Below are 25,186 nucleotides of genomic sequence, written 5' to 3'. Positions count from 1 at the left end.
GGCTCAAGAGGTAGAGTGCTAGCTGACATTGATCAAAAAGAAGCTCAGAGATAGAGCCATGCTCAGAGTTCAAGCCCCAAGTTCAAGACTGGCAGAAAAGAAAAGAAAGAAATATGCTCCCTGAGGAGTTGAGGAATATGGATCAAGAAAGGAAAAGGACGCCGGGCCTATAAGAATAGCTACTTGGGAGGATGAGACTAAGAAGATCATGACTGAGGCAGAAAGAAGTTTGAGAAGACCCCTGGTCAAGAATCTAGAATTTATCAAGAGGAGAATTAGTTATCAAAAGGTGAAATGTAGCCAGGCACCAGTGAGTCACACCTCTAATCTTAGCTACTCAGCATGCTGAGGTCTGAGGGCTGTGGTTCAAAGCTGACTGAGGCAGGAAAGTTGGTGAGATTCTTCTCTCCAGTTAACTCAGAAAAGCCAAAAGTAGAGCTGTGGCTTAAGTGGTAGAGCACTAATCTTGAATTAATAAGCTCAGAGACAGCTCTAAGGCCCTGAGTTCAAGCCCCAGGACTGCCAAGAAGCAAAAACAAGTAGTGAAAACTGGCATGGTCGACTTAATATAAACCCAGTTGCAGAACTAGTGTGCTAGATCAGGACAAGAGTAACTTGAGAGAAAATTAACAAGTGAATGTTAAAAAGTGAATATCAGAGCCGGGCATGGTGGTTCACGCCTGTAATCCTAGCTACTCAGGAGGCTGAGATCTGAGGATCAGGATTCAAATACAGCCCAGACACAAAAGGACCTGAGACTTATCTCCAGTTAACCTCTAGAAAATGGGAAGTAGGGCTTGGCTCAAGGGTAGGGCGATAGCCTTGAACTGAAGAGCTCAGGGACAGCGCACAGGCCAAGTTCAAGCCCCATGACCCACAAAAAAAAAAAAAAAAAAAAAAAAAGTGAATGTCAGTTTCAGGCAAGAGCTCTGTGGATATTTACTCCTTAGTTCAGACTATAAGGTAAATAGCATCACCTGAAACTATGTGCGCAATCTGTACGATTTATATGGAAGGGCTGTGTTAAAGATTAGATTGGTCCTTAGGAAGAGGGTAGAGGAAGAAGGAAGGAAGGAAATGGGAATTGCCTAACAATTTAGAGAAAGTCAGTGCCAGTAACTGGAGGGAGATACTGGATGCCACTACAATTCATTGATTCAAACCACTGCACTTATTATAACACTGAGCTGATAGTGAATACCTAGTAAAGGACTGCAGTAATATCCCAGATTGAAATGACTTCATTTAATACCTTGTTTTACTCATATCAAAAACTACTCTCAGGCTGGGAGTTAATGGCTCACCCCTATAATTTTAGCTACTTAGGAGACTGAGATCTGAGCATTGGCATTCAAAGTCAGCCACAACAAACAAACCTGTGAGACTGTAATCTCCAGTTAGCCAGCAAAAAGCTAGAGTGGAGGTAAGGATCAAGTGGTAAAGCACTAGCCTTGAGCAAAGTCATGGTGCTGGCACAGAAAACGGGCCTCCAAACCAAAAAACTACTATCAAAGGACAGAATCCCCACTTTTGTTTGGAACCAAGCATCAAAAAATACATACAGGAAAGCCCACCAGAAAGAGAGGAAAGTATGGATTGAGCATTACCTTTCTGTTCAACCCAGATTCAGCACTTTCAGTCTCCTAGAAAGTCTCCACGGGATGTGGTGAGCTCACAGGCCTTTTTCCTCTGGCTCCTGACACCTCCTTGTGATACTTTTTTTTTTTGAGATTTTGCTAAAAGCTAAGCATGGGCTATTCATGAAAGCCACCTACATCTATAAACCTTGATTTTTTTTTTTCTTTTTTCTTTTTGGCCAGTCCTGGGCTTGAGCTCAGGGCCTGAGCACTGTCCTTAGGTTTTCTCAAGGCTAGAGCTCTACCACTTGAGCCTTAGCACCACTTCTGGCTTTTTTCTATGTGTGTGGTACTGAGGAATGGAACCTCAATCTATGTGCATGCTAGGCAAGAACTCTACCACTAGGCCAAACTCCCAGCCCAAACCTTGATATTTTCATACAATACTTTTTGGCCAATCCTTGGGCTTGAAGTCAGGGCCTAGCACTGTGCTTGGGGTTTCTCTTTTTTTCCTATATATGTGGTACCGAGGAATTGAACCCTGGTCTTTGTGCGTGCACTCTACCACTAGGCCAAACTTCTGGCCCCTCATACAATATTTTTAATAATTTTTTTATTTCAAGGTATAGAGCGGTTACAGTTATATTCGCCAGATAGAAGGTGCATTACACATTGATATCCCTTCTTATGTTTTTGTTCCCATTTCCCTCCTCCCCCCTCCCCTCCCTCATACAGTAATTTTAATTGAATTTTTGCTGCCCTCCAACTGGATCCCAGTTCTTAAGAAATAGAAATGGACATTGTGGCTCCTATAAAATGATAGTTTCTTTCCATGTCTCTAATGGGAAGAAATTACCCAATTCAAACATTTACTCTTTGAATTATATATGAGAGTATGTGTAGAATATATACACATATATGAATGTGTTGGAATTTAAATTTTGATGTCTGGGATCAAGGCCTCATACCATTCTTCAAATAAGTTTTATCTAATTGAACCCATTTAATTCTCCCAGTGGTTTGCCTGTAGAGCAAGTCTGTCCCTTGGTCTTTGAGACTTAATCCTGGTTGTGTTTCTGGAACACAGATTGCCAAATAGCTGGGAAGAAAATGTAAATCAGGTAACAGGCACAATACATGTGGCCCTGTTGCATGCTTTGTTCAATGTCATCTAACCAAGGCAGGTGAGGGGGGACGGAGCTCTGTAGGGATAGCAGGAAGACATGGGGGCTTGCAAGTCTGCCATCCTTCTTCGCCTCATGCTGGGTGCTTGTGTGGAGCTGTTAGAGTCAAGCAAGGTGACCAAGATGTGAAGAAATAGAAATGTATGGAAGTCAGAGTTTCATGTACCTACCTGTGTAGCTGCCAACTGCTGCCACGTAGAACCCTCAAGCAGGCCCTCAGAAAAGGTTTGAGCTTCCCAGAACTGGACTAAAACCATGCCTACCCAGCCAATTCACTTGATTGCCCTCCCTTTCTTTTCAGAGCTGCTGCTGCCCCCTGCTGGAATTGGGAGTTTTTACTAGGAGCAAATATTTTGACTCCACAACTTTTGTCCAGAACATTCCCAAGCTTACTTAGCTCTCCCCAAGGCCTGTAATACTTGTGGCCTAGATGAATTTTCAGGACAAATCTGGGCAATGCTTTGAGAAAAGATCATTTTCCTAGTGAAGACATACATACCTGGGGAGGGTAGCAGAAGGATTTGGGCCTTAAAGAGTGGGATTTGAGCCGGGCACAGTGGCTCACGCCTATAATCCTAGATGAGATCTCAGGAGGCTGAGATCTGAGGATCGTGGTTCAAAACCAGCTTGGGCACTAAAGACCCTAAGGCTCTTATCTCCATTTAATCACTAGAAAACGGGAAGTGGGGCTGTGGCTCAAGGGGTAGGGTGGTAGACTTGAGCTGAAGAGCTCAGGGACAACGGCCCAGGCCCAGAGGTAGGGAGGTGGCCTTGAGCTGACTCACAAAAAAATAAAAATAAAAAATAAAAAAGTGGGATTTGACATAAGAAGGGATATCAATGTTCAAGAACTAATGTAGCCACTACCTGACAAATGTAACTCTAAGCCCTCTATATATTACCCTGACAATAAAGTACAATAAAAAAAATGGAGTTTGGTGTTGATAATAATGATGTAGTTGTGCAGAGGTTACAATCCCATACTTTTCTTTTAAAATTGTTTTTGTTAGTAGTGGTAGTACAAAGAGATTTCCATTGAATGTAATAATTTATAAATACAATACATCTTGGTCAGTCCCATCCCTTTGGTTGTTCTTCATTTCTTCCAGCCCTTTTAAGTTACTTGGCTCCATTTTCATCTATGCACACTGAATATTGTGACTGCAGTTGCCCATCTTTCTTCGCTCCATGTCTTCCTCTTCCCTAACCTCCTCGATTGTGTAACACATGTTCCAGCTTCCTGGTATTCATTTTGTTAAACTGTTAGCTGTTGAAAGGAGTTAAAAAGTGGAGGTCTTGTGTTCAGCTAGTTCTAGTAGAAAAATGACTACATTGAGAAGGAGTAGAACTCAAATCTGGATGAGCCATGAACCTTGAGCCTTCCAGGCGGCATGTTCTTTTCGGTAAATCTAAGAGGCTGGACTAATTAGCTGGCTTCTGGAGGAGAGGGGGACTTCTACAAGAGAGAGGCGCAAGGCCCCTGACCACGCTTAGAGCAAACCACTTTCCACTTTAGGCTGTTTTATTTATAGGGTGTCAAATAAGATATTGCAGGGAAGGAAAAAAGAAAACAGTATCCTCAAATGTCCTCAAGCTTCTGATTTCTGAGATCCCTTCCAGCCCCAGTGGTGTGATTTCATGAATTTCGACTTGAGCCAGCAGCTTGAAATTCTAGTTCCCAAACCTGCCTGTGTAAGTGCTATGGATGTGTTGCAGGCAGACAGCCCTGAAGACATGCACAGCTGGATCAAGGAGATTGGGGCAGCTGTCCAGGCCCTCAAGTGCCACCCCAGAGTAAGTCACTTCCGTTCAGAGGCCCAGTGTCGACTTAAGAGATAAATTTTCCTTAAGCGAGTGTTTTATTTGGTGATGTAGGCAGACAGCCCACGCCTTCCATGCAGCTGAAGCTACAGGCCAGCTAGCTTGTTTTTCTCTCTTAAAAAAAATATACTCATTTTGGTATACATTTTTTCTTTCCTTTTTTGGGGAGGGAGTTGTTAGAGGAGGTGACGTCAGGTTGGACAGAGACATGGAGTTTCTTATGCATCCTACAAGTCTCACTGCTAAGCCTAAGCTGAGGCATGCAATGAATTCTGATTAACTTTTTATTTTTATATTTGTTTGTTTTGCACTGGTCCTGGGGTTTGAGCTCAGTACTGGGTGCTGTCCATAGTGTTTCTTTTTTTTTTTTTTTTTTTTTTTGTCAGTTGTGGGCTTGAACTCCGGGCTTGGGTGCTGTCCCTGAGCTCTGTTTTGCTCAAGGCTGGTACTTTATCACTATCAGCCATAGCTCCAGTTCTGGTTTTCTGGTGATTAATTGGAGGTATGAGTCTCACGGACTTTTTACTCTGGCTGGCTTTGAACCGCAGTCTCAGACTCAGTCTCCAGAGTAGCTTCATTTAATTTTATTTAAAATTTTTTGTTGCTGTTACAAAGTTGATATACAAAGATTTCATTTATTTTTGAGATGGGATCTGGCTGTGTTGCCTAGCTGGCCTTGAACTTCAGGGATGGAGTAACCCTTCTACCTCAGCCCCCCATGGGAAGCACAGTTGGGTCTCCAGACGAACACAGTTGTACACAGTGAAATTTTGTAGGCAAAAATGTCTCCAGACTAGGAAGCTGTGGTCCCAGGTAGGAATTCCTCCTGTGACTTCAGAATTAACATCGTTAGGAAAACCCCTTACTTGTTGTTATCTATTTCTTCTCTTACGTTTCTAGGAAATGTCCTTTTCCAGATCCATTTCTTTGACTCGGCCTGGAGGCTCCAGCTTCCCAGCTGGGCCTAACTCTGTCTTGTGGAGAGGACGGCCGCCCGTGGAGGAGAAGAAAGCCCTCAGCAAGGCTCCCTCTGTGGCTTCCTCCTGGCAGCCCTGGACACCTGTCCCCCAGGCCAGGGAGAAGCTGCTTCCAGCCCACGAGGCTCCAGAGGATTCACTGTTTCTGTCTTGTCTATCGGAGAGTGATACTGCCGGGATGTCGCCAAGTTCTCGGATGAGGCACAGATCAGAGCCCCAACACCCCAAGGAGAAACCGTTCATGTTCAACCTTGATGATGAAAACATACGGACCTCTGATGTGTGATGGAGCACAGTGCCATGGGTGGGGAGGGCAGAGGGAGGTAGGACTCAGTTTCTCCACCCTGTTGTCTGGAGAACAGTCAGAGGCCTTTAGGGCCTCATATTCCTGTGGATGCTCTATGGGAATGGCCCATCCAGCTGGCTTTTTAAAAAATATCAGTGTAGTATATTTAATTTAGGAAAATCACTAGGTTAGACTCATAGGCCTATTTAGTGGAGAGAGCATTCCTTGAAGCTGTTTTGAACTCTTTCAAGGTCATCCTGGCAGAGGCCATTTTTAGTGCCTTCTTGTTAGAGGAGGTTGGGAGTTCAGTTTTATCCTTCACCAAGTTTTATTTCCTTGTCCTAGGTTCTTTTCTTCTTTGTTTTTCAGTTCATTTGCAGCCATCCATTGTCCCCCCCCCCATTCCTTTTTATTGGTAATGTTTGGGGAATAGAAAGGTGGTATTAACCCAGATCAAAAGTACCATGGTAGGAGAGACTCAGGCTCCATCTTAACTAAGCTCCAGCTTGAGAGATGGTGCTAAAATCTAGGTGTGGAGGTGGCCCTCAAAATAACACAAGGCCAGATCCCCAAGAGACTTCCCAGGGAAAGAGGCAGGGATCTCTTCCAAGGCATGAAGATACTTCAATTCCACCAGATTTTGAGGAGTACTGTTTTTCTCTTGTTGCTCTGTGGACTCCCACTGCTGTAGATGGGGCAAATAGACATATCAGTTTAGTTCTGCATCAGGTCCCAAACATGGGTTTATCAATGTCACATGTACGACCATGGAGAACAGAACAGACGTTGGTTCCAAAATTGTTGTTTGATAAGTGTGGGATTGGCCCAAGGGGTGACAAGTCCATCTTTCTCTCAAAGGTTTAAATTAGCTTGAAAGTAGGTGCTGAGGAGAGGTGGGTGTTAGTACATTTTGATTTGCTAGCCCTGAGATTTGAATTCAAGGGGTTGTGTCCTTTTCTGTTTGAGTCTAGCACTCTACCGCATTAGTCACAGCTCTATTTCTGGCTTTTTGTTGGTTAATTGGAGATATAGTCTCACGGACTTTGCTGCATAGGCTGGCTTCAAATCATGGCCCTGAGATCTTGGCATATTTAGTAGCTAGGATTTATAGGCTGAGCCACCAGCCACTAGCTCTACTAAGTGTTTTTGATCCATGTTTTTCCAGAAAGGAGGAAGGGGTTTTTTGTTGTTGTTGTTGTTGTTGTTTTTTGTCTTTTTGGTGAAGACTGTCTTGACTTCTTGCCTTGCTGATCTTCTACTGAAAAGAAAGGATAGCATTTGTCTAATAGTAAGTGTTGTGTATCAGGTGCCTATAGATTGTTTCTTCTCTCTCCTCCTGTTGCCCTTTGAATGAAGCCAGGTACATTTGCATGATCACATCCTGTAATCTGGTGATATACTTACCATTGGACAGATAAAAGATAATCTTGGGATATTAATGTCTTCTTTTTTTTAAGGAATACAAAATGGCATAAAGGCATTGAGTGAGATGCTTCAAGCCACTGGCTATAGTTTGCCCAGGTTTCAGAAGAGTGTAGAAGACTGAGTTTCCCACTGTAGTTTTATGGTTTGCCTTCTTCCATTGGATGAGGTACTATTTCCAGTGTCCGTGGGAACATTTATCTCTCCAGCTTCTGTAGGAATTGCTACCAGAAACTTAGGAGGGTTTCCTGAAGTGAGAAGAGACGGTAGCTCATTTTGACTTGAAACATTAATTAGATTAATGAGTTATATTTTAATTTGAAACTATTGGAAGAGACTAGGGAAAACATTTTTTTTTTCTTTTCCCAGTGCCAGTCCAGGGGCTCGAACTCATGGCCTGAGTGCTGTCCCTGATCTTTGAAACTCAAGGTTAGTGCTCTACCACTTGAGCCACAGCTCTACTTCTAGGTTTGTTTTTATTTTTTGTTTTTTGTTTTTTTGGTTCTTTTTTCTTTTGGGTGATTGTTTGGAGATAAGAGTTTCATGGACTTTCTTGCCAGGCTAGTTTTGAATCATGATCCTCAGGTCTCAGCCTCCTGAGTAGCTAGGATTGTAGGTATGAGCCACCAGTGCCTGGCCAGGGAATCATTTTAACTAAATAAGTGACTGTTCCTCTAGTGTTGCTACCTAAGGCAGATGAGAAAGCGTATAAGGACTTCAGTGGCTTGGGGGTGGAAAGGAGTAGAGTCCACCCTGAAGTCTGGATCACAACTGTCCCACACTCCTGGCTTTCCCTCTCTTCAAAAATAAACTCTTGAGTCCTTTTTTTCCTCAGAAATTCCTGGTCTGGGAATTATTTATGTATGAATCTGCTTTAAGTAGACTGATTTTAAAAAGCTGTTCCAAATTCCTAAAGCCTCTTATCTCTGGTTCCATCTTCTGATTTTTCTCCAGAAAATTATTTGCATAGTCCACAGAAATGCACAGCATGAGATGTGAAATTAATGAAAAATAATTTAGGAACGTCTGAAGTGTCTTTAAACATTCCATGACTCATGGAAATGGTGTCATCTTTTGGTGTTTTTAAGTTGTCAAAATCTACCATTTCTCTTTTTAACATAAACTCCCTGCTAGTAATCTAGTAGTAATTACTATTGCTAAATTAATTGGCCATTTTAGTAAGTTGATTGGTTTCTTACTAAGCAAAGTCTGTTTGAGAGTGTGCTAGATTATATACAGTCCATCTTTTATTTTCCATAAAGTGCAAACAAGAAGTTTCTTTCAAGGATTCTAACTAGCAGATACTTAAGAATTCCAAGTGAGAGCATTGTTCATGTAATTCCAATATTGGAAAAATAGAATTGTCTTCTGTGCAGCTTAAAAATCACTTACATTCCCAAATCTTCTTTCAGCATTTCTTTTCTGTCCATATTTCTCTCTTTCTGGAAAAAAATGTACATCATAGTCTTTTTGCTTGTTTGGTTGGTTTTGTTTTTTGAATCAAGATCTTTATGTGTAGCCCAGCTTGGCTTTGAACTCAGTCCTCTTGCTTCAGCTTTGTGAGTGCTGGGATTACAGGGGCATGCCAGCATGCCTGGCCTTCCAGTCTTTTAATGTGAGCAAAAGATGGTGCATATATAACTTGAAGCATTTAGTTTTATAGGAAGGAACCCAATGGTGGAAAAAAAAAAGAGAGAAGGGAGTGCAGTTAGTCAAGTATATGGGCTCTGAAATATGTCTGAAGGTTTATTGTTGAGATTATAGTATTTTCTTTGTGGAATAAAAACTATGTTGGCTCTTCCAATAAGGCTTCTTAAGTCTTGATCAATATGTGAAACAGTAATTCAGGTAGTTTCTCTGTAGCTGAACTGCATATTATCTGTTATTCTTGAAAGCTTTGATGGACTTGCTTTTGCATCAAGGTCAAATGAAGATCGGTAAGAATCATTTGTCTGGAGAGTGACCGCACATCAAAACAGTGCAGTCCATTCTGGATGCAATGCTAAGCTCCTGTGAGGATTGATTTAAGTTCCAGCTTCTTAGTTTACTGAGAGCAAATTTTTGTTTTCTTGTTTTCTGAATATAAATGTTCACCGATACATACTGTAAGATGCATCGTGAAATAGTTGAGCAGTTGGACTTAATGGTAGGACTTTTCAATGTTAGGTGAATACACAGGCACAGGGCAGTGTAATGCACCCTTGAAAGTGAGTTTCTTTAGTTAGCTTTAACTTGGAGCATGTGAAAGGTGGACAGGTTCTAAGATATTAACCAACATCCTCTCCACCCCTGTCTGTTATTGCCTGCAGGAGTCAATTTACAGTCACGCATACCAGATAGAGTTTGAATAAAGTGAACATGTGGCAAAGCACACAGTGCAGCCCCCTTCTCCTTGCTTGACAGTCGTGTTTCTCTGGTGAAATGCACCCTGCGTGGGTGTAGGGAAACAGACTTCTCATTTTATGTGATCTTTTAATTGGTATGTGGCAACAAATACTTTTCTAAGCTTGTGTTGTTGCTTGTTTTGTAATAAAACCCATGTGAAATCTTGAAATATGGTTGTGTGTTTTCCTAACCCATGGCACATCGGGCCACATCGGGGCTGATCATTACTGGTTTTAATGGATTCCACCAGGCCGGCCTCTCGGCTCTAGGGTCACGGCTCTGGGGTGGTCCTGGCCCTGGGGCGGGACGGGTGGCGGGGCTGGACTGGTATGTGCCAGGCTCTGCCCCTTAAAGCCTTAAAGGCTGGCAGAGGCGGCGTCCAGGCCAGAGCCCAGAGCCAAGTCAGGGGAAGCTTGGGGGGAGCAGGATGCACCGACGGCTGCTGCAGCCAGCGGGGCTGGGACGATTCCTTCTGCTGTGGCTGCTGCTGCCAGGGCTTCCCGAGCGCCGAGCGGAGGCCCGGCGGTCCAGAGCCCCGCTGCCCTGCCCGGAGGCCTGCGATCCGACGCGCTGTCCCCCTCTGCCCACCTGCTCGGCGGGGACGACGCCGGTGTTGGACAGCTGCCGCTGCTGCCGGGTGTGCGCAGCCGCCGAGGGCGAGCCGTGCGGCGGGACGCGGGGCCGGCCGTGCGCGCTGGGGCTGCGCTGCCTCGAGCCCTTCCGCCGGGAGCCGGGGGGCGGCGCGCGGCTGGGCACCTGCGGCTGCCCGGAGAGCGGGGCGGCCGTGTGCGGCAGCGACGGCCGCACCTACCCCAGCCTGTGCGCGCTCCGCGCCGAGAACCGCGCGGCGCGCCTCCGCGGCGCGCTCCCAGCCGTGCCCGTGCAGAAGGGCGACTGCCGGGCTCCAGGTGAGCGTGGGCCCCGCGCGCCTCCGGGACGGCAGGCCGGCGCCGCGCACGCGTGCCCCCAACCCCAGCTGCTCAGGAGGCTGAGCTCCGAGGATTCGCAGTTCGAAGCCAGCTCCTGAGATTCTTCTTTGCAATTAACCAGCGAAAAGCTGACCGCGGAGCTGTGGATCAAGTGGAAGGGCGCCATCCTGGGACAGGAAAACTCAGGGATCGCGTCCAAGCTCTGAGTTCCAGCCCCAACATACGGGCACACACCCTACCCCTGCCCCCCACACACACCCTCACGTTGCCATTCCACCATTACAATTACAGCTGCTTCACTTGACCCCTGCTCCTTCCCCTTTACTCTCCCCGGTCACCATTTTCCCAAGGCATAGCTGCACGGGTGGGAAGGGGCTCTAGTTCCCTTAAGTAGAGGGAGAGAAGGGGGCCGGGAGGCGGCAAGGAAGCCAGGCTCCCGCTACCTCCGCCCCAGCAAGGAGCATTTGTTCGCAGGGACCAGAAGCACAGGCTGGCTCCGCAGCAAGTACAACTTCATCGCCTCTGTCGTGGAGAAGGTGGCGCCAGCTGTGGTTCACTTGCAGCTGTTCCGCAGGTAAGCGCGCAGGGAGGGTCTGCTGCCTGCTTCTCCAGCCCCACCTGCTCCAGGCCCCTTCTCAGAACCCTGGTGATTTCAGACTCTCTGTCTCTGTCTGTCTGTCTCTCTCTCTCTCTCTCTCTCTCTCTTTCTCTCATACACACACAACGCACACACGCACACAAGCACACACGCATTCACTCACTCTGTGGTAATGGGGACATGGCTCCTGGGCAGAACCCTGGCTTAGCATGCACTAGGCCTTAGGTTCCATCCTCTGCCCTGCAAAAGAAAGTAGCAAAGGAAAAAAAAAATCCATTCAAGGTTACTTAGCCAAAGAGAAAAGCAAAAGGATTCTGACATCTAAGTCTGGGGTACTGCTGTGAGTTTAGGTGGCTGCATGGGCGAAATGTGGGAGGTCTTGGGCAGGCATCTTGGTATTCTGGCCCAGCCCATTGTTGCTTGTATGCCAGGAGATCCTGAGCTTATGTTTTAGGACCAGTTGCTAGTGAAAACTAAGCCAGAGTGAGACCCCACTGAATCCTGACTGTGTGGGTTCTTCATACTGTGGTGTAGACCCACTTTTTTTTTTTTGCCAGTCCTGGGTCTTGAACTCAGAGCGTGGGTACTGTCCTTGGGCTTTCTCAAGACTAGAGCTCTACCACTTGAGCCACAGCAGTATTTCTGGCTTTTTTCTATGTATGTGGTAATGTGGAATGGAACCGGGTCTTCGTGCATGCTAGGCAAGCACTCTACCACTAGGCTAAACTCCAGGCCCATAGACCCACTTTTGCTTCCAATATTACTGTTAAATCTGTCCTCTTTGCAGCAAGAGACCCACAGCTTGCTGCACTGACCCACACTGCAGCACAATGACAGTGGGAGAGGGAAGTTCCACCCACTCTCAATCATGTTTGAAAAAGATGAGCAGGGCACACTGCATGCAGTTCACTTATTCATGGAGATGATGAGAATACAGAAAGGAAAAAAATAAAAGATCTGACAAAACTATGATGGAGAGCTGTTCAATAAACATGCGGTTCCCTAGGCATTTTCAGACTGAAGTTGGTTCCTCTGGTTTTTCCTCCCTCTGCTTATACTACTGTTTTCTGGAGACAGGTCCCCACTGAGCAACCAGGAGATCCCCTCATCCAGTGGCTCTGGCTTCATAGTGTCCGAGGATGGGCTCATTGTAACCAACGCTCATGTCCTCACCAACCAGCAGCGGATCCAGGTGGAGCTCCAGAGTGGGGCCCAGTATGAAGCCACCGTCAAAGACATTGACCATAAATTGGACCTGGCCTTGATTAAGATCAAGCCAAATGTGAGTAGCAGTGGAGAGCCCACTCAGAATGCATATTTGGGGATTCTCAATAGGCTCTTTCTCGCCTCATTTCCATAACACATCTTTCCCATCTGGGATGTATGCTTTTTTCTGCTTTGCTTCTGTTTCTTTTCTTTTTTATTTTATTGTTATTGTATAGGTGATATACAGAGGGGTTACAGTTACATAAATCAGGTAATAAGTACATATTTTTTCTTCATTTCTCTTTTGCCAGTCCTGGGGCTTGAACTCAGGGCTAGACACTGTCCTTGGGCTTTCTCAAGGCTAGCACTTTACCACTTGAGCCACAGCACCACGTCTAGCTTTTTCTAGGTATGTGATACTGAGGAATTGAACCCAGGGCTTCATGCATGCTAGGTCACACTCTACCACTAGGCCACACTCCCGGCTCCAATACATTGCTTTTTGAATAGTGTCACCTCTTCCCTCATTTTTCTCCCAGGTTTTCCTTCCCATCCCCACCCATAAGTTGTATAGTTCATTTTCAACAGAGTGTCTGGTGAATATCTCCTGCAGTTGCTCACCCTTAGTTCCACCATTTTGGTGTTTTCCCTTTACCCTCCCCCAATCAGATAAATTACATATAAGACAAAAGGTACCGAAATAAAAAGCAGTGACAAAGGAGAAAAAAGGAAGCAAGAAGCAAAATAACATAAAACTCCTTGTTTCCATTTCTTGGAGTTTACTTTGATAAACATCATTTCATATGATCATATGCCCCATAACTAGTGAACCTTCATGATCCTCTCCTAAGAATATCTTCATTTGGTCTCACTATGTGAATGTCTAGGGTCCTGTATAATTTATCATGTCCAAGTGTATTTTTTTGTTGATTACCATCTAGAGTGTTTACTTGTAGATTTATAGGCACTTTCTAGTTACAGCAAATGAGGAAAACTATGCAAACTATGTTTCATTCAGTGTGGTTTAATAATTCACTTAATTTTCTTTTGTGACTGTCTGCATATCCCTAACAATTATAGTCTCTTTTTCTTCTTCTGCAGAGACTATTTCTAAAAAAAACTCATTCCTTTGCTTGGCTTAAGATATTAGAAGTGATTGCAGTGGGTTCATCATTGCTAAGGAATGCTTTGAGGTCCTTTTCTGTACAAGGCCTGATCTGCATGTCAGGGACACCACACAGTCCAAGGACTTTTTAGGAAAGTGCAGTCCCTCTAGATTATAGGCGGCTCACACCTATAATCCTAGCTTCCTAGCTACTCAGGAGGCTGACATCTTTGAATTGTGATTCAAAACTAGCCCAGATGAGCAAGTCTGTAAGACTTTTATCTCTAATTAACAATCAAAAAGTCAGAAGTAGGACTGTGGATCAGTGGTTGAGTGCCAGCCTTGAGAGAGGGAGGGGGAGAGAAGAGGGGAGGGAGGGAGGGGCAGGGAGGGAGGAAGGGAGGGAGGGAGATAGGGGGGGGGGAGGGAATAAAAAGCTAAGGGAGACAGGCCCTGAGCTCAAGCCCTAGTGTGGGCACACAAAAGAACAGACTCCAGAGATCACAGACTCCAGAGATCTGCCTGAGATGATCTACATGAGTAGATCTGAATCAGAATCAGCTGTTTTGTGTGCATATTGCAGTTTGAGAAGTACTATCCTGTTCTTGTTTGTGACTGATTCACTTTGACTTATAACTTTTGAGCTGGAATGTTGCTAAGTGAATTGCTAATGTTCACCAATTACTTTCCTGGCAGTTTATATCGTGATTTTCCATATTAGAAATAATCTGATCCTCTGAACAAGACAGCTTGATGGTAGTCAACTGTGAGGAAGAAATAAAAGGCAGTCAGAAAATCTGTGCATCTTAGATAAATGTCCAAAGGAGAGAGCTAGTGTTTTATGTGTTATATTTGAATATTGACTGATTCTGCTTTTGATTTGTTCTGTCTTTTCTGAGCTTCTCTTCCCTCCTTGCAGACTGACCTTCCAGTATTGCTGCTGGGAAGATCATCTGACCTTAGGGCTGGCGAGTTCGTGGTAGCCTTGGGCAGCCCGTTCTCTCTGCAGAACACCGTGACTGCAGGCATTGTTAGCACTACCCAGCGAGGAGGCAAGGAGCTGGGCCTGAAGGATTCAGACATGGACTATATTCAGACTGATGCCATCATTAATGTAAGTCCCTTTTGGAAGCCCATCTTCAACTCAAAACAGACTGGCCATGAACTCCAAGAAATGCAGATGAGATTTTTTAAAAAAATTGTACTATTTTGGGGGGAGGTCTTTCTGTTGTTTTTTTTTTCTCTTTTGCTGCTGTTTTTTTTTTTTTAATTTGTATGCCCTTTGCCTTGTATGGAAGTTTATCTGATTTGAGAAGGGGAAACACAGAGGTTGTGGGATAAATTGAACCAATTCAGCAGTGAAACCCACTAGACACAATTTTGGAAATGAACTATACAGTTTGACAGGGGGTGGTTGTGGGGGTGGTAATGGGAGGAGAAAAACTGGGAGAGAATGAGGGAGGGGATGACACTGTTCAAAGAGAAAATGTAATTTTATCTGACTTATGTAACTGTAACCCCTCTGTACATCACTTTTATAATAAAATCTTAAAAACCTAAAAAAAAAAAAGAAAAAATATACCAGCAGGATCTAGTAAGAAGGAAACTCTGAGTGACCATGAAAGAAATGTGTTATCACAGGGCCGGGAGTTTGGCCTAGTGGTTAAAGTGCTTGCCTAGCATGCATGAAGACCCGGGTTCGATTCCTCGGTACCACATACATAGATAAAAAAGCCAGAAGTGGTGCTGAGGCTCAAGTGGTAGAGCTCTAGCCTTGAGAAAGTCCAAGGACAGTGCTCAGGCCCTGAGCTCAAGCCCAGGACTGGCAAAAAAAAAAAAAAAAAAGAAATGTGTTATCACATTGTTAGAACTGAATTTGTTTGATTACCAGTCTCTCAGGGGCCACACTGCTGCAGAATGTGGGGGTCCTTTTGCTATTTCTCTTTGCCTCTAGTCGCTTCAGTATTGGTAATGGCAGGTGGCATGATTTTCCCTGCCTTGGAGGGAGCAGATGCTTCCTAGAGCAGGCTGCTTCTGATAGTTCTCACCTGGAGGCTCATATAGGCTACACAGGAGAACTGTACTTGTTCACTTTACTAATGGTGTCAACTTCTTGTCTTCAGCACGGGAACTCTGGAGGGCCTCTGGTAAACTTGGTAAGTGGTTGTTTCTTTACTATGTCATGTTGCTTCTTAACTTTCAAAGACTTTCTGAACTTTATGGTGCAGGGTTGGTGTCATTTTTGTGTAGAGAATTATGCAATGACGCCTTTATTTTTTGCCAGTGCTGGGCTTGAGCTCAGGGTCTGGGCACTGTCCTTGGGTTTTCTCAAGGCTAGAGCTCTACCACTTGAGCCACAGCACCATTTCTGGCTTTTTCTCTATGTATGTGGTACCGAGGAATCGAACCTGGGTCTTCATGCATACTAGGCCAAACTCCCGGCCCCTGTAATGATGCCTTTTAATCCTTGGATCTTAAGGAATGATTTAGAAAATATTCATAATCTGTAATGGATTTTTCCTCTTACAAAGAGCACTAGAGTTTTGGTTCTCATTTACTTCCAGATCTTCTTCTTCCTTTCCTCTTCCTTTCTATTTTCATTGGATAATTACCTAAACCCTTAGTAAACCTAAATTTATGCCACATGATCAACTTTGCTTGCAATGTGTATCCTTGAAAACACCCTACTTTTGCATATGAACAACTGTCCCTCTGCTGAAAATGCTGATTACATCATGAAGTCCATTCAAGTATTTAGTTCTGATCTGCGGAAAAAATGACAGGAAAGCCATGACTGGAACATATTGTTTTGTTATTCATTTAACTTTCTCTGTTTCTCTGTGTCTTTGTCTCTGTCTCTGTCTCTCTCTGTATGTATATCCACAAGCACCAACCATTCCTGGGGCTTGAACTCAGGGCCTTGCATTCTCATTTGTCCTTTTCACTCAAGACTGATGTTCTCTCCCATTCTACTTCTGGCTTTTTGTTGGTTAATTGAGTATAAGAGTCTATGGACTTTGCCAGGCACAGGAGGCTGAGATCTAAGGATCAAGGTTCAAAGCCAGCCCTGGCACAAGAGGACCTGAGACTTATCTCCTATTAACCTCTAGAAAAAAGGTAGTGGGGCTTGGCTCAAGTCGGGGAGGAGTGGAAGCCTTGAGCTGAAGAGCTCAGGGACAGCACCTAGGCCGAGTTCAAGCCCTATGACCCACAAAAAAAAAGCAGTCTATGAACTTTTCTTCCTGGGCTGCTTCTGAACCTCGGTCCTTAGATCTCAGCTTTCTGAGTAGACAGGATTAGGAGTGTGAGCTGTCACTGGCTGTATTGTACTGTTAAATTTTATGCAGCACTTTTGAAAAGCCAGTAAAGTATATCTATATATACACACATATATGTATATATGTGTATATACATATACATATATATACATATATGTTTATATATATACATGTGTACTATATATATATGTAAGCCCTTGCACATGCTAGGCAAGTGTTCTTACAGATGAGCTTTATCTCCAGCTTATTGAATGCTTCTTTTTTATGCCTGCCTTCCTTATTAAACAATGAGTTCCCCCTATGACCCAGCAATTCCACTTCTTGGCATTTACCCAATTGTCCAGAAAAAAGGATGTACTAAATCCACTAGCACAATGATGCTCATTGCAGCACTATTTACCATAGCAAAGATATGGAACCAACCCAGATGCCCCTCAGTTGATGAGTGGATCAACAAGATGTGGTATTTGTACACAATGAAATTCTATGCTGCTGTCAGAAAGAATGACATGGCCCCATTTGTAAGGAAATGGGAAGACTTAGAAAAAATCATATTAAGTGAAGTAAGCCAGACTCAAAGGAACATAGGCTCAGTGGTTTCCCTCATTTGTCATAATCAGTAGAAACTTTGGGATCTCCTAGCAGAGATTTACACTAGAACAAAACCTAGATACATAAGGCCATATAGGATGATGCTAAATGAAAGGACCTCCAGGATACAGAAACAAAAGCCATATAATGAGTGATTGTTGTCTTTAATGTACTATGTTATCTCTCATCTCTTTTGCTGTCCCTTGACTATCTCATATTGTTACAATATTTCACCTTGTTATCTGATATATTGTATATATGAGTATTTGGTTATTTGAAATCAGATAGGGAAGGGGGGAAAAAAAGATGTGGGGTGGGATGGTGGGAGGGAAATCGGGACCAAGACATGAGAAAGGGTATCGATGTATGTGAAATAATGCACCTTCTACCTAGTGAATATAATGTACCCTTCTTTTAATCACAATAAAAATATATTTAAAAAAATACAATGAGTTCACTAGGGTAGAAATGAAATATAGAATTTTTATCACATTCCAGATCTACTAAATTACAGTCTGTATTTTAATATGATCAGTAATCCCTTTTCTAGCCTTCCCTTTACTTGGCAAAAGCTGAAAAACAGTGAAAGGCATAACTCCTCATAACTTTAGTCCAAATGACCTTTGCTTCCACATGTGAACTTTTCTCATTCTCCAGAAGTTTCATGTCAATATATCTTCAATGTTTTAGTTTCATTTCATTACTAAAAAAGTAAATATCCTTTGTCCTCTTGTTTGTGTCAAAATATAATAAACTGAGGCTCATTAAAAAAAACAATGTAACATAATAAAGAAAAAATGATCTGGAGATTAAAAAGAAGATCCTCAGCAGTCTTGACCCTTTAGCCTCAAATGAAGTATACCCCATAAAGTTTCCTCATGTCTCTGTCCTGTCATATCAGCTCCTTTCAATGAAACATTTGTTGCCCAAGCATGTGGGCTGCAATGAAGGCATGCCACTGATTAGAGTTTACCAGCTGGTGAAGAAGGGCAAATTTCCTTCTACCCTGGTTTTCTGACCCTAGGTGACTAGTTTCCTTCCTTCCTTTCCTTTATTTGTTTTCTGATTTTTCAAAGCTTCATGACTCAGTGATGGCTCCTCTCTTGCCAGGATGGAGATGTGATTGGCATAAACACACTGAAGGTGACTGCAGGAATCTCCTTTGCGATCCCCTCAGATCGGATTAGACAGTTCTTGTCCGAGTACCACGAGCGCCAATTGAAAGGTGAAGAGCATGGGTGTTGTTTGTGCCCTCTTGTTTTTCAAGTGCACCTTATCTTTTGTGGAAGTAGATGTTTAAATGCTCTGTGTGTGTGTGTGTGTGTGTGTGTGTGTGTGTGTGTGTGTGTGTGTGTGTGAGAGAGAGAGAGACAGAGAGAATGTGCAAACACACACACACACACACACACACACACACACACACACACGCTAGTACTGGAGCTTGAACTCAGTGCCTGTGTTTGTCCCTTAGGCTTTCTGCTCAAGGCTTCACCACTTGAGCCATAGCTTCACTTTCAGCTCCACTTCCATCCTTGCCTGTGCTAGCTATGAATCCTCAGGTCTCAGCTGCCTGGCGGGGGTGGGGGTGAGGGACTAGGATTACAGATGAGAGCAACTGAGCCCTGACTTGTTTGAGTTGTTGTTGTTGTTGTTGTTGTTGTTGTTGTTGTTGTTGTTGTTCTTCTTCTTCTTCTTCTTCTTCTTCTTCTTCTTCTTCTTCTTCTTCTTCTTTTCTTCCTCTTCTCTTCCTCCTCCTCCGCCTCTTCCTCCTCCTCCTCCTCTTCCTCTTCCTCTTCCTTCTCCTCCTCCTTCTTTCTTCTTCTCCTTCCCCTTCTCCTTTTTGTTGGGCTTGAACTCCAGGCCAGGGCACTGTCCCTGAGCTCTTCAGCTCAACACTAGTGCTCTACCACTTGAGGCACAACACCACTTCTGGTTTTCTGGTGGTTAATTGGAGATAAGAGTCTCATGGACTTTTGTGCCTAGACTGGCTTTGAACAGCAATCCTCAGATCTCAGCCTCCTGAGTAGCTAGGATTACAGGTGTGAGCCACTGCGCCCAGCTCTGTTTGAGTTCTTTTCAGTACTGGATTACTGGGTTTCAGATTCTGTAGTACTGGTTTGGGTGACCATGTTGGGGGACTTGATCCAAACCAAGTGTGAGCTGAACCCAGATATGCTTGGGTTAAATGAACATAGAAACAAACCCTGTGGCCTTGGATGTGCCTGTACTGATAACAGATATTCTTAAAAGCATTATTTCATCGTAGACACTATGTAAGGGTGACCACAACAGCAGAGATTCTTAGTGTCTGATATCATCTTAGCTCTGCCAAAAACAAAGAAGCTTTGTTGTGAGTCATATTCTGTAATTTCCCTTTCCAGGAAAGGCTCCTTCACAGAAGAAATACCTGGGTTTGAGAATGCTACCCCTCACGCTGAAGTAAGCATGGATTTGTTATGTCAGACACAAAAGCTATAGCAGGATGGATGGTGTTTACAGCAAAGCTACAATATTTGTACTGCAGCCAGAGACCACTGATCAGAGGTTTAGTTGTTGAATTGGCCTCTACCCACAACAGTGTACACTGAATAGAGTGCCTTTCATTGGAGCTAATTGTGTCATGTCCAGTGATTCTAGGATTTAGCCCAGAGGATCCAACTGCATGTAGAGGGCAATGGTTAAGATTGGCTGAGTGGGATCCTCATTAAGTACCTGTAAGCCTCAAGTGGAACAGGATGTGCTCCTCAGAGTTCCAGGCTTTCACCAAGGCTCAGGAGTGACCTCGTTGACTTTGCCAACCTTCTTTGTTCTAGCCTTCTGCAAGACATGAAAAGGCAAGATCCAAATTTCCCTGATGTGAGCTCTGGGGTTTTTGTTTATGAGGTGATTGAAGGATCAGCTGCTGAGAGGTAAGTAGAAGTCAGGCCTGTGCCCAGCTTCCTAGTTTTGTTGTTGTTATTGTTGTTGTTGTTGGTGGTGGGGTTTTTTGGTCAGTCTTGGACCTTGAACTCTGGGCTTGGGTACTGTCCCTGAGCTCTTCAGCTAAAGGCTACCGCTCTACCCCTTGAGCCATAGTAAGTTACTTTAATTTTCTAGTGGTTGATTGAAGATAAGAGTTTCACAGGGGAGTTTTGTGTCCTGGCTGGCTTTGAACCCTGATCCACAGATCTCAGCCTCCTGAGTAATTAGGATTGTAGCTATGAGCCACTGGTGTCCGGCTCTGAGTTCTTTCTAAATGTGTGACATGATAGATACTTGTTCTGTCAGCATAAATCAAGAATGGAATTTAAACATTTCTCTACTACTGGAGCCATAGCTCTATTTCTGGCTTTTTGCTGTTTGAGTCTCACAGTCTCACAGCCTGCCTGGGCTGGCTTTAAACTGTAATCTTCAGATTGCAAAAAGACTTATATGAAAAAGTATAAAATAATAAATAAATTATAAAATATTGTTGGCCATTGGTGGCTCACACCTGTCATCCTAGCTACTCAGGAGGCTGAGATCTGAGGATTGCAGTTCAAAGCCAGCCTGGTCATGACAGTCTTTGAGATCCTTATTTCCAGTTAACTACCCAAAAATCTGAGTATGAAGCTATGTTTCAAGTGGCAGAGCACTGGCCTTGGAAGCTAAGGGATGGTAGTCAAGCTCTGAGTTCAAGCTCCAGGACCAGTACACACACAAACTAGTATTTTGAAATAAATAAGGTACCCTATTAAAGTTGATCCATTTGCTTACAATTTTTTTTTGTGCCAGTCCTAGGGCTTGAACTCAGGTCTTAGACTCTATCCTGGAGGGTTTTTGGGTTTTTTTTTTGTGGGTCATGGAGTCTGAACTCTGGGCCTGGGTGCTGTCCCTGAGCTCTTCAGCTCAAGACTAACACTCTACCACTTGACCCACAGCACCACTTCTGACTTTCTGGTGGGTAGTTGGAGATAAGTGTCTCATGGACTTTCCTACCCAGGCTGGCTTTGAACCGTGATGCTTAGATCTCAGACTCCTGAGTAGCTAGGATTATAGACGTGGCACCAGGCTATACTGGTTTTTGTTTTTTGCTTATGGCTAGCACTTTCCAACTTTAGCTGTAGTTCTGCTTCTGGCTTTTGGTAATTAATTGGAGATAAGAGTTTCAGGGACTTCCCTTCTCAGGCTGGCTTTGAACTGGAATGGCTAGGAATATAGGCGTGAGCTACCAGAGTCTAGCTTTGCTTACAATTAAAAAAAATGTCTACTAGAAAAATTTAAATGACATTGCAGTTTGTATTAAATGATACAAATATGAGTAAACAATCTAAGTCTGTTTTACTAAGAATTATCAAATCTAGCTGGGTGCCAGTAGCTGATGCCTGTAATCATAGCTACTCAGGAGGCTGAGATCTGAGGATCAGGGTTCAAAACCAGCTGGGCATACAAGTCCATGAGTCTCTTATCTCCAATTAACTTCCAAAAAACCGGAAGTGGTGGTGTGGCTCAAGTGGTAGAGCAGTAGTCTTGAGCTGAAGAGCTCAGGAACATTGCTCAGGCCCAGAGTTCAAGCCCCAGGACTGACCCCCCTCAAAAAAAAGTTACCAAATCTATTTATGTCTTTTTAATTGAACCCAGGACTTTGTACATGCTAGGCAAGTGCTTCCCCACTAGGCTACATCTTAGCCTCTAAATCTACCCTTTCCTGAGAAACTATTGTTTAGTACTCAACTTTTACTAAGTAATTAATCATTAAGTATTAATAGCAATTAAAACTAAGCAGTTGAAATAGGTAAATAAATAAAAATGGAAGGATCCAGAGAATTAAACGTCTTGGTACATCTTGTATATAGATTTTCTACAACATTTTCTTTGAACTCAGATGACAGCATGAGAAGTCAGAGCTAAGATCTATATAATAAATCAAAGGATGGAACAGTCCCCAAAGAAGATGTTATTAAATGCTGTTTTGGAACATTTAATATTGGGGAAGAGTTTTCTTGGGGCTCACACTTGGCCACTGTGGTTAGTGTTTTTCTTTTTCAAGAGCTCAGTCATCTGTTTATATGGTGGTAACTTTTTTTTGTTGTTACAGCATTTATTGGGACAAATTTGAAATCAAATGTAACTGTACCCAACTTTCCCTATCATGCTCACAAGATTTTTTTTTTTGTGTGTGAGTCATAGGGCTTGAACTATGGAGCTGGGCATTGTCCCTGAGCTCTTCAGCTCAAGGCTGAAGATGATGGTAACTTTTACAGAGGGAATAAATAGGTACCAGTAGTCCAGCATGGCTAAGGTTAATGTCGTCTTCATCGTCGTCTTCCTCTTCCTCTTCTTCTTCCTCTTCTTTTTCTTCTTCTTCTTCTTCTTCTTCTTCTTCTTCTTCTTCTTCTTCTTCTTCTTCTCCTTCTCCTTCTCCTTCTCCTTCTCCTTCCTCTTCCTCTCCTTCTTCTCCTTCTTCTCTTTCTTCTCCTTCTTCTCCTTCTTCCTCTTGTTCTTCTTCTTCTTCTTGCCCAGGCTAGTCTTGAAATTTTTTGATCCTCTTGCTTCAGTTTCCTGAGTGCTAGGATTATAAGTGTGTACCACCACCAATAATACTAATACTGCTAAAAGTAAATCATTACTATTGGCAATAATAATTACCAAAAATTAGTATTAATAATTTACAATTAATTATTGACCATTATTTATAACAATTTAAAAATATTTGATAAAGCAATATACCATGTCTATATAATACTATATAATATCAAATCAACAATTCTTAATAATTATATAATCATTAATAATAACACATACTTTTATTATTATTCATTTATTTTGCAGTGTTGGGGATCCAATACAGGGTCTTGCCATGTGAGGTACATATTCTAATCCTGAACCACACACCCCTGGCCAGTTTGTATTTTTTTTGCCAGTCCTGGGACTGGAACTCAGGGTCTGAGTACTGTCCTTGGGCATCCTCAAAACTAGAGCTCTACCCCTTGAGCCACAGCTCCACTTCCGGCTAATTTTCTACGTATATGGTACTGAGGAATTGAACCTGTGTCTTTGTGTATGCTAGGCAAGCTCTCTACCACTAGGTTAAACTCTGGCCCCCTAGAGTCTGTATTTTTTAACATTTGAACATTTTAATTGTTAGCTAGAATGTGAAAGGTACTGCTGGAAGTTATTACATATAGGACTTTATCCTTCCTGGTTTTTACCACTTACATGGAATAGTGTTAACAGTTGGCACTTAGGAAGTATTTACTAATCTCAGACAATGTTTGAAGTGTTTTACGTATTTGTTTGAACAACCAACAGTCTTATGTTATAGGTATTACTTTACAGGAGAATCAGCTCTATGGAAGCAAAGGTTAATGAACTTACCCAGTAGTTGAGACATCAACATCTATAATGATTCTTCTTTTGTGGATGTTTTCTAGTTTCTGGGAGTCAGAGTTCATATAGTGGCCAGAAGATGGTGTGTGTGTGTGTGTGTGTGTGTGTGTGTGTGTGTGTGTGTGTGTGTGTGTACTGGAGCCTGAACTCAGAGCCCGGGCACTGTCCCTTACCTTTTTTGCTCAAGATTGGCACTCTACCAGTTGAGCTATAGATCTACTTCTGGATTTTTTGGTGATTATTTGGAGATAAGGGTCTTATGGACTTTCCTGTCCAGGCTGACTTTGAACCATGATCTTCAGATCTCTGCCTCTGAATAGCTAAGATTACATGCATGAACTATAGGTGCCAGATAAGAAGATGGTTCACTTTAAGACAAAATCATTAGGCTGGCCCTGTATTTGTGCTATTTTGTTTTCAGAGCTAGCTTTTTTGTTTAGAATAAATATTCTATATGAAGCAAACATAATAAGAACTTGAGTATACTCACAATTTTGGTGCTAAAAACACCAGAGCTATAAATATTTTGTCCTGGAGAGTTGACTAGCTTTTGAGTGTCTATAAGCTGAGTGCTCAATACATCCTCCAGATCCTTAAACTATGGGCTGTCCCAATCAAACTGAGTGGGGAACAAGTGCCCATGAAAAATATAGGGTTGGTTTTACTCTTCTGATGGTGAAACTGGGAATGTAGTAGAGGTTAATAGAGGTAAGAGGTGAACAGAAACCAGAATCTAAATTCTCCATTCCAAATCAAATCCTTCAAACAGGAGGAATAAACTTCCTATGTAAGTCTGATAGGAGATTCATTTTATGATGGTAATCAAAACTGGTGTCCTCTAGGTGATCAGAAGCACATCTGAGAACAGCCCTTGTCTTTGGAAGGATTAAGGCTATTTCTAGTTTCCTGATTTATATCTCTTAATGCCAGCAAAATAATGCCACAAGAGAGATACATTGCAGTCTAGTTTGGGGACAATGAAAACTGTCCTTCTGGTTTCATGCTCTTTATTTGTTTCTCCTCTCCAGCTCAGGGTTGAGAGACCATGATGTAATTATCAGCATAAATGGGCAGCCTGTTAGGACCACGGCTGAAGTCATTGAGGCTGTTAAGGACAACGACACCCTCTCCTTCATTGTGCGTCGTCGGGGAGGTCAGACCTTGTTCCTGAGAGTCACACCCGAAATCATCAATTAAGTGTCTAACTTTAAAGAGAAATTATCTAACAAAACCAAAGTTCTGTTACTTGTGTTTGTATTGAAGATGTGCTAGAAATGGTGGCAGGACATTCGAATCCCTGTTATAAAGAAAAATGAATACCAGGTATACACACACACACACACACACACACACGTAGCAGTCAGGGAACACCATTCTGCTACAAAGTATCTAAGCCAAGTTAAAGAAGTCCCAGGAAGGTTTGGAGCTGAGGTTTTATTTAAATATAGGAAACAACTAAAAAAATTGGCAATATCTAAT

At 43.1% G+C, this 25,186-nt stretch overlaps 2 protein-coding genes across 2 annotated transcripts in view; both read left to right on the top strand.

Moving 5' to 3' along the window:
* Positions 1-9,821, top strand: part of Plekha2 (pleckstrin homology domain containing A2) — a 69,867-nt gene extending 60,046 nt beyond the window's left edge. Inside the window, exons 11-12 of the mRNA XM_090353891.1 lie at positions 4,478-4,555; positions 5,483-9,821. Of these exons, the coding sequence (XP_090210017.1) occupies positions 4,478-4,555; positions 5,483-5,845 (441 nt within the window). The 3' untranslated portion in view covers positions 5,846-9,821. The remainder of the gene's footprint in view (positions 1-4,477; positions 4,556-5,482) is intronic.
* A 229-nt stretch (positions 9,822-10,050) lies between these two features.
* On the top strand, positions 10,051-25,186 carry Htra4 (HtrA serine peptidase 4). Its single transcript, XM_090353752.1, has 9 exons — positions 10,051-10,560; positions 11,056-11,155; positions 12,257-12,461; positions 14,410-14,604; positions 15,614-15,646; positions 18,470-18,584; positions 19,741-19,798; positions 20,173-20,268; positions 24,736-25,186. Exons 1-9 carry the CDS (start codon positions 10,080-10,082, stop codon positions 24,902-24,904), a joined length of 1,452 nt encoding a protein of 483 aa, XP_090209878.1. The 5' UTR covers positions 10,051-10,079; the 3' UTR covers positions 24,905-25,186.

The sequence above is a fragment of the Megascapheus bottae genome, chromosome 20 (assembly GCF_031878675.1).
Source record: "Megascapheus bottae isolate mThoBot1 chromosome 20, mThoBot2.hap1, whole genome shotgun sequence".
Lineage (NCBI taxonomy): Eukaryota > Metazoa > Chordata > Mammalia > Rodentia > Geomyidae > Megascapheus > Megascapheus bottae.
Note: the sequence above shows the minus strand (reverse complement) of the source record. Positions and strands in the feature narration are given on the sequence as shown.

What these genes read in the sequence shown, in the direction of transcription:
- Htra4 (XM_090353752.1), top strand. Translation starts at nt 10,080, where the DNA reads ATGCACCGACGGCTGCTGCAGCCAGCGGGGCTGGGACGATTCCTTCTG. An exon ending in GGGCGACTGCCGGGCTCCAG is followed by an intron (nt 10,561 to 11,055) that starts GTGAGCGTGGGC and finishes ATTTGTTCGCAG; the next exon opens with GGACCAGAAGCACAGGCTGG. An exon ending in CACTTGCAGCTGTTCCGCAG is followed by an intron (nt 11,156 to 12,256) that starts GTAAGCGCGCAG and finishes TTCTGGAGACAG; the next exon opens with GTCCCCACTGAGCAACCAGG.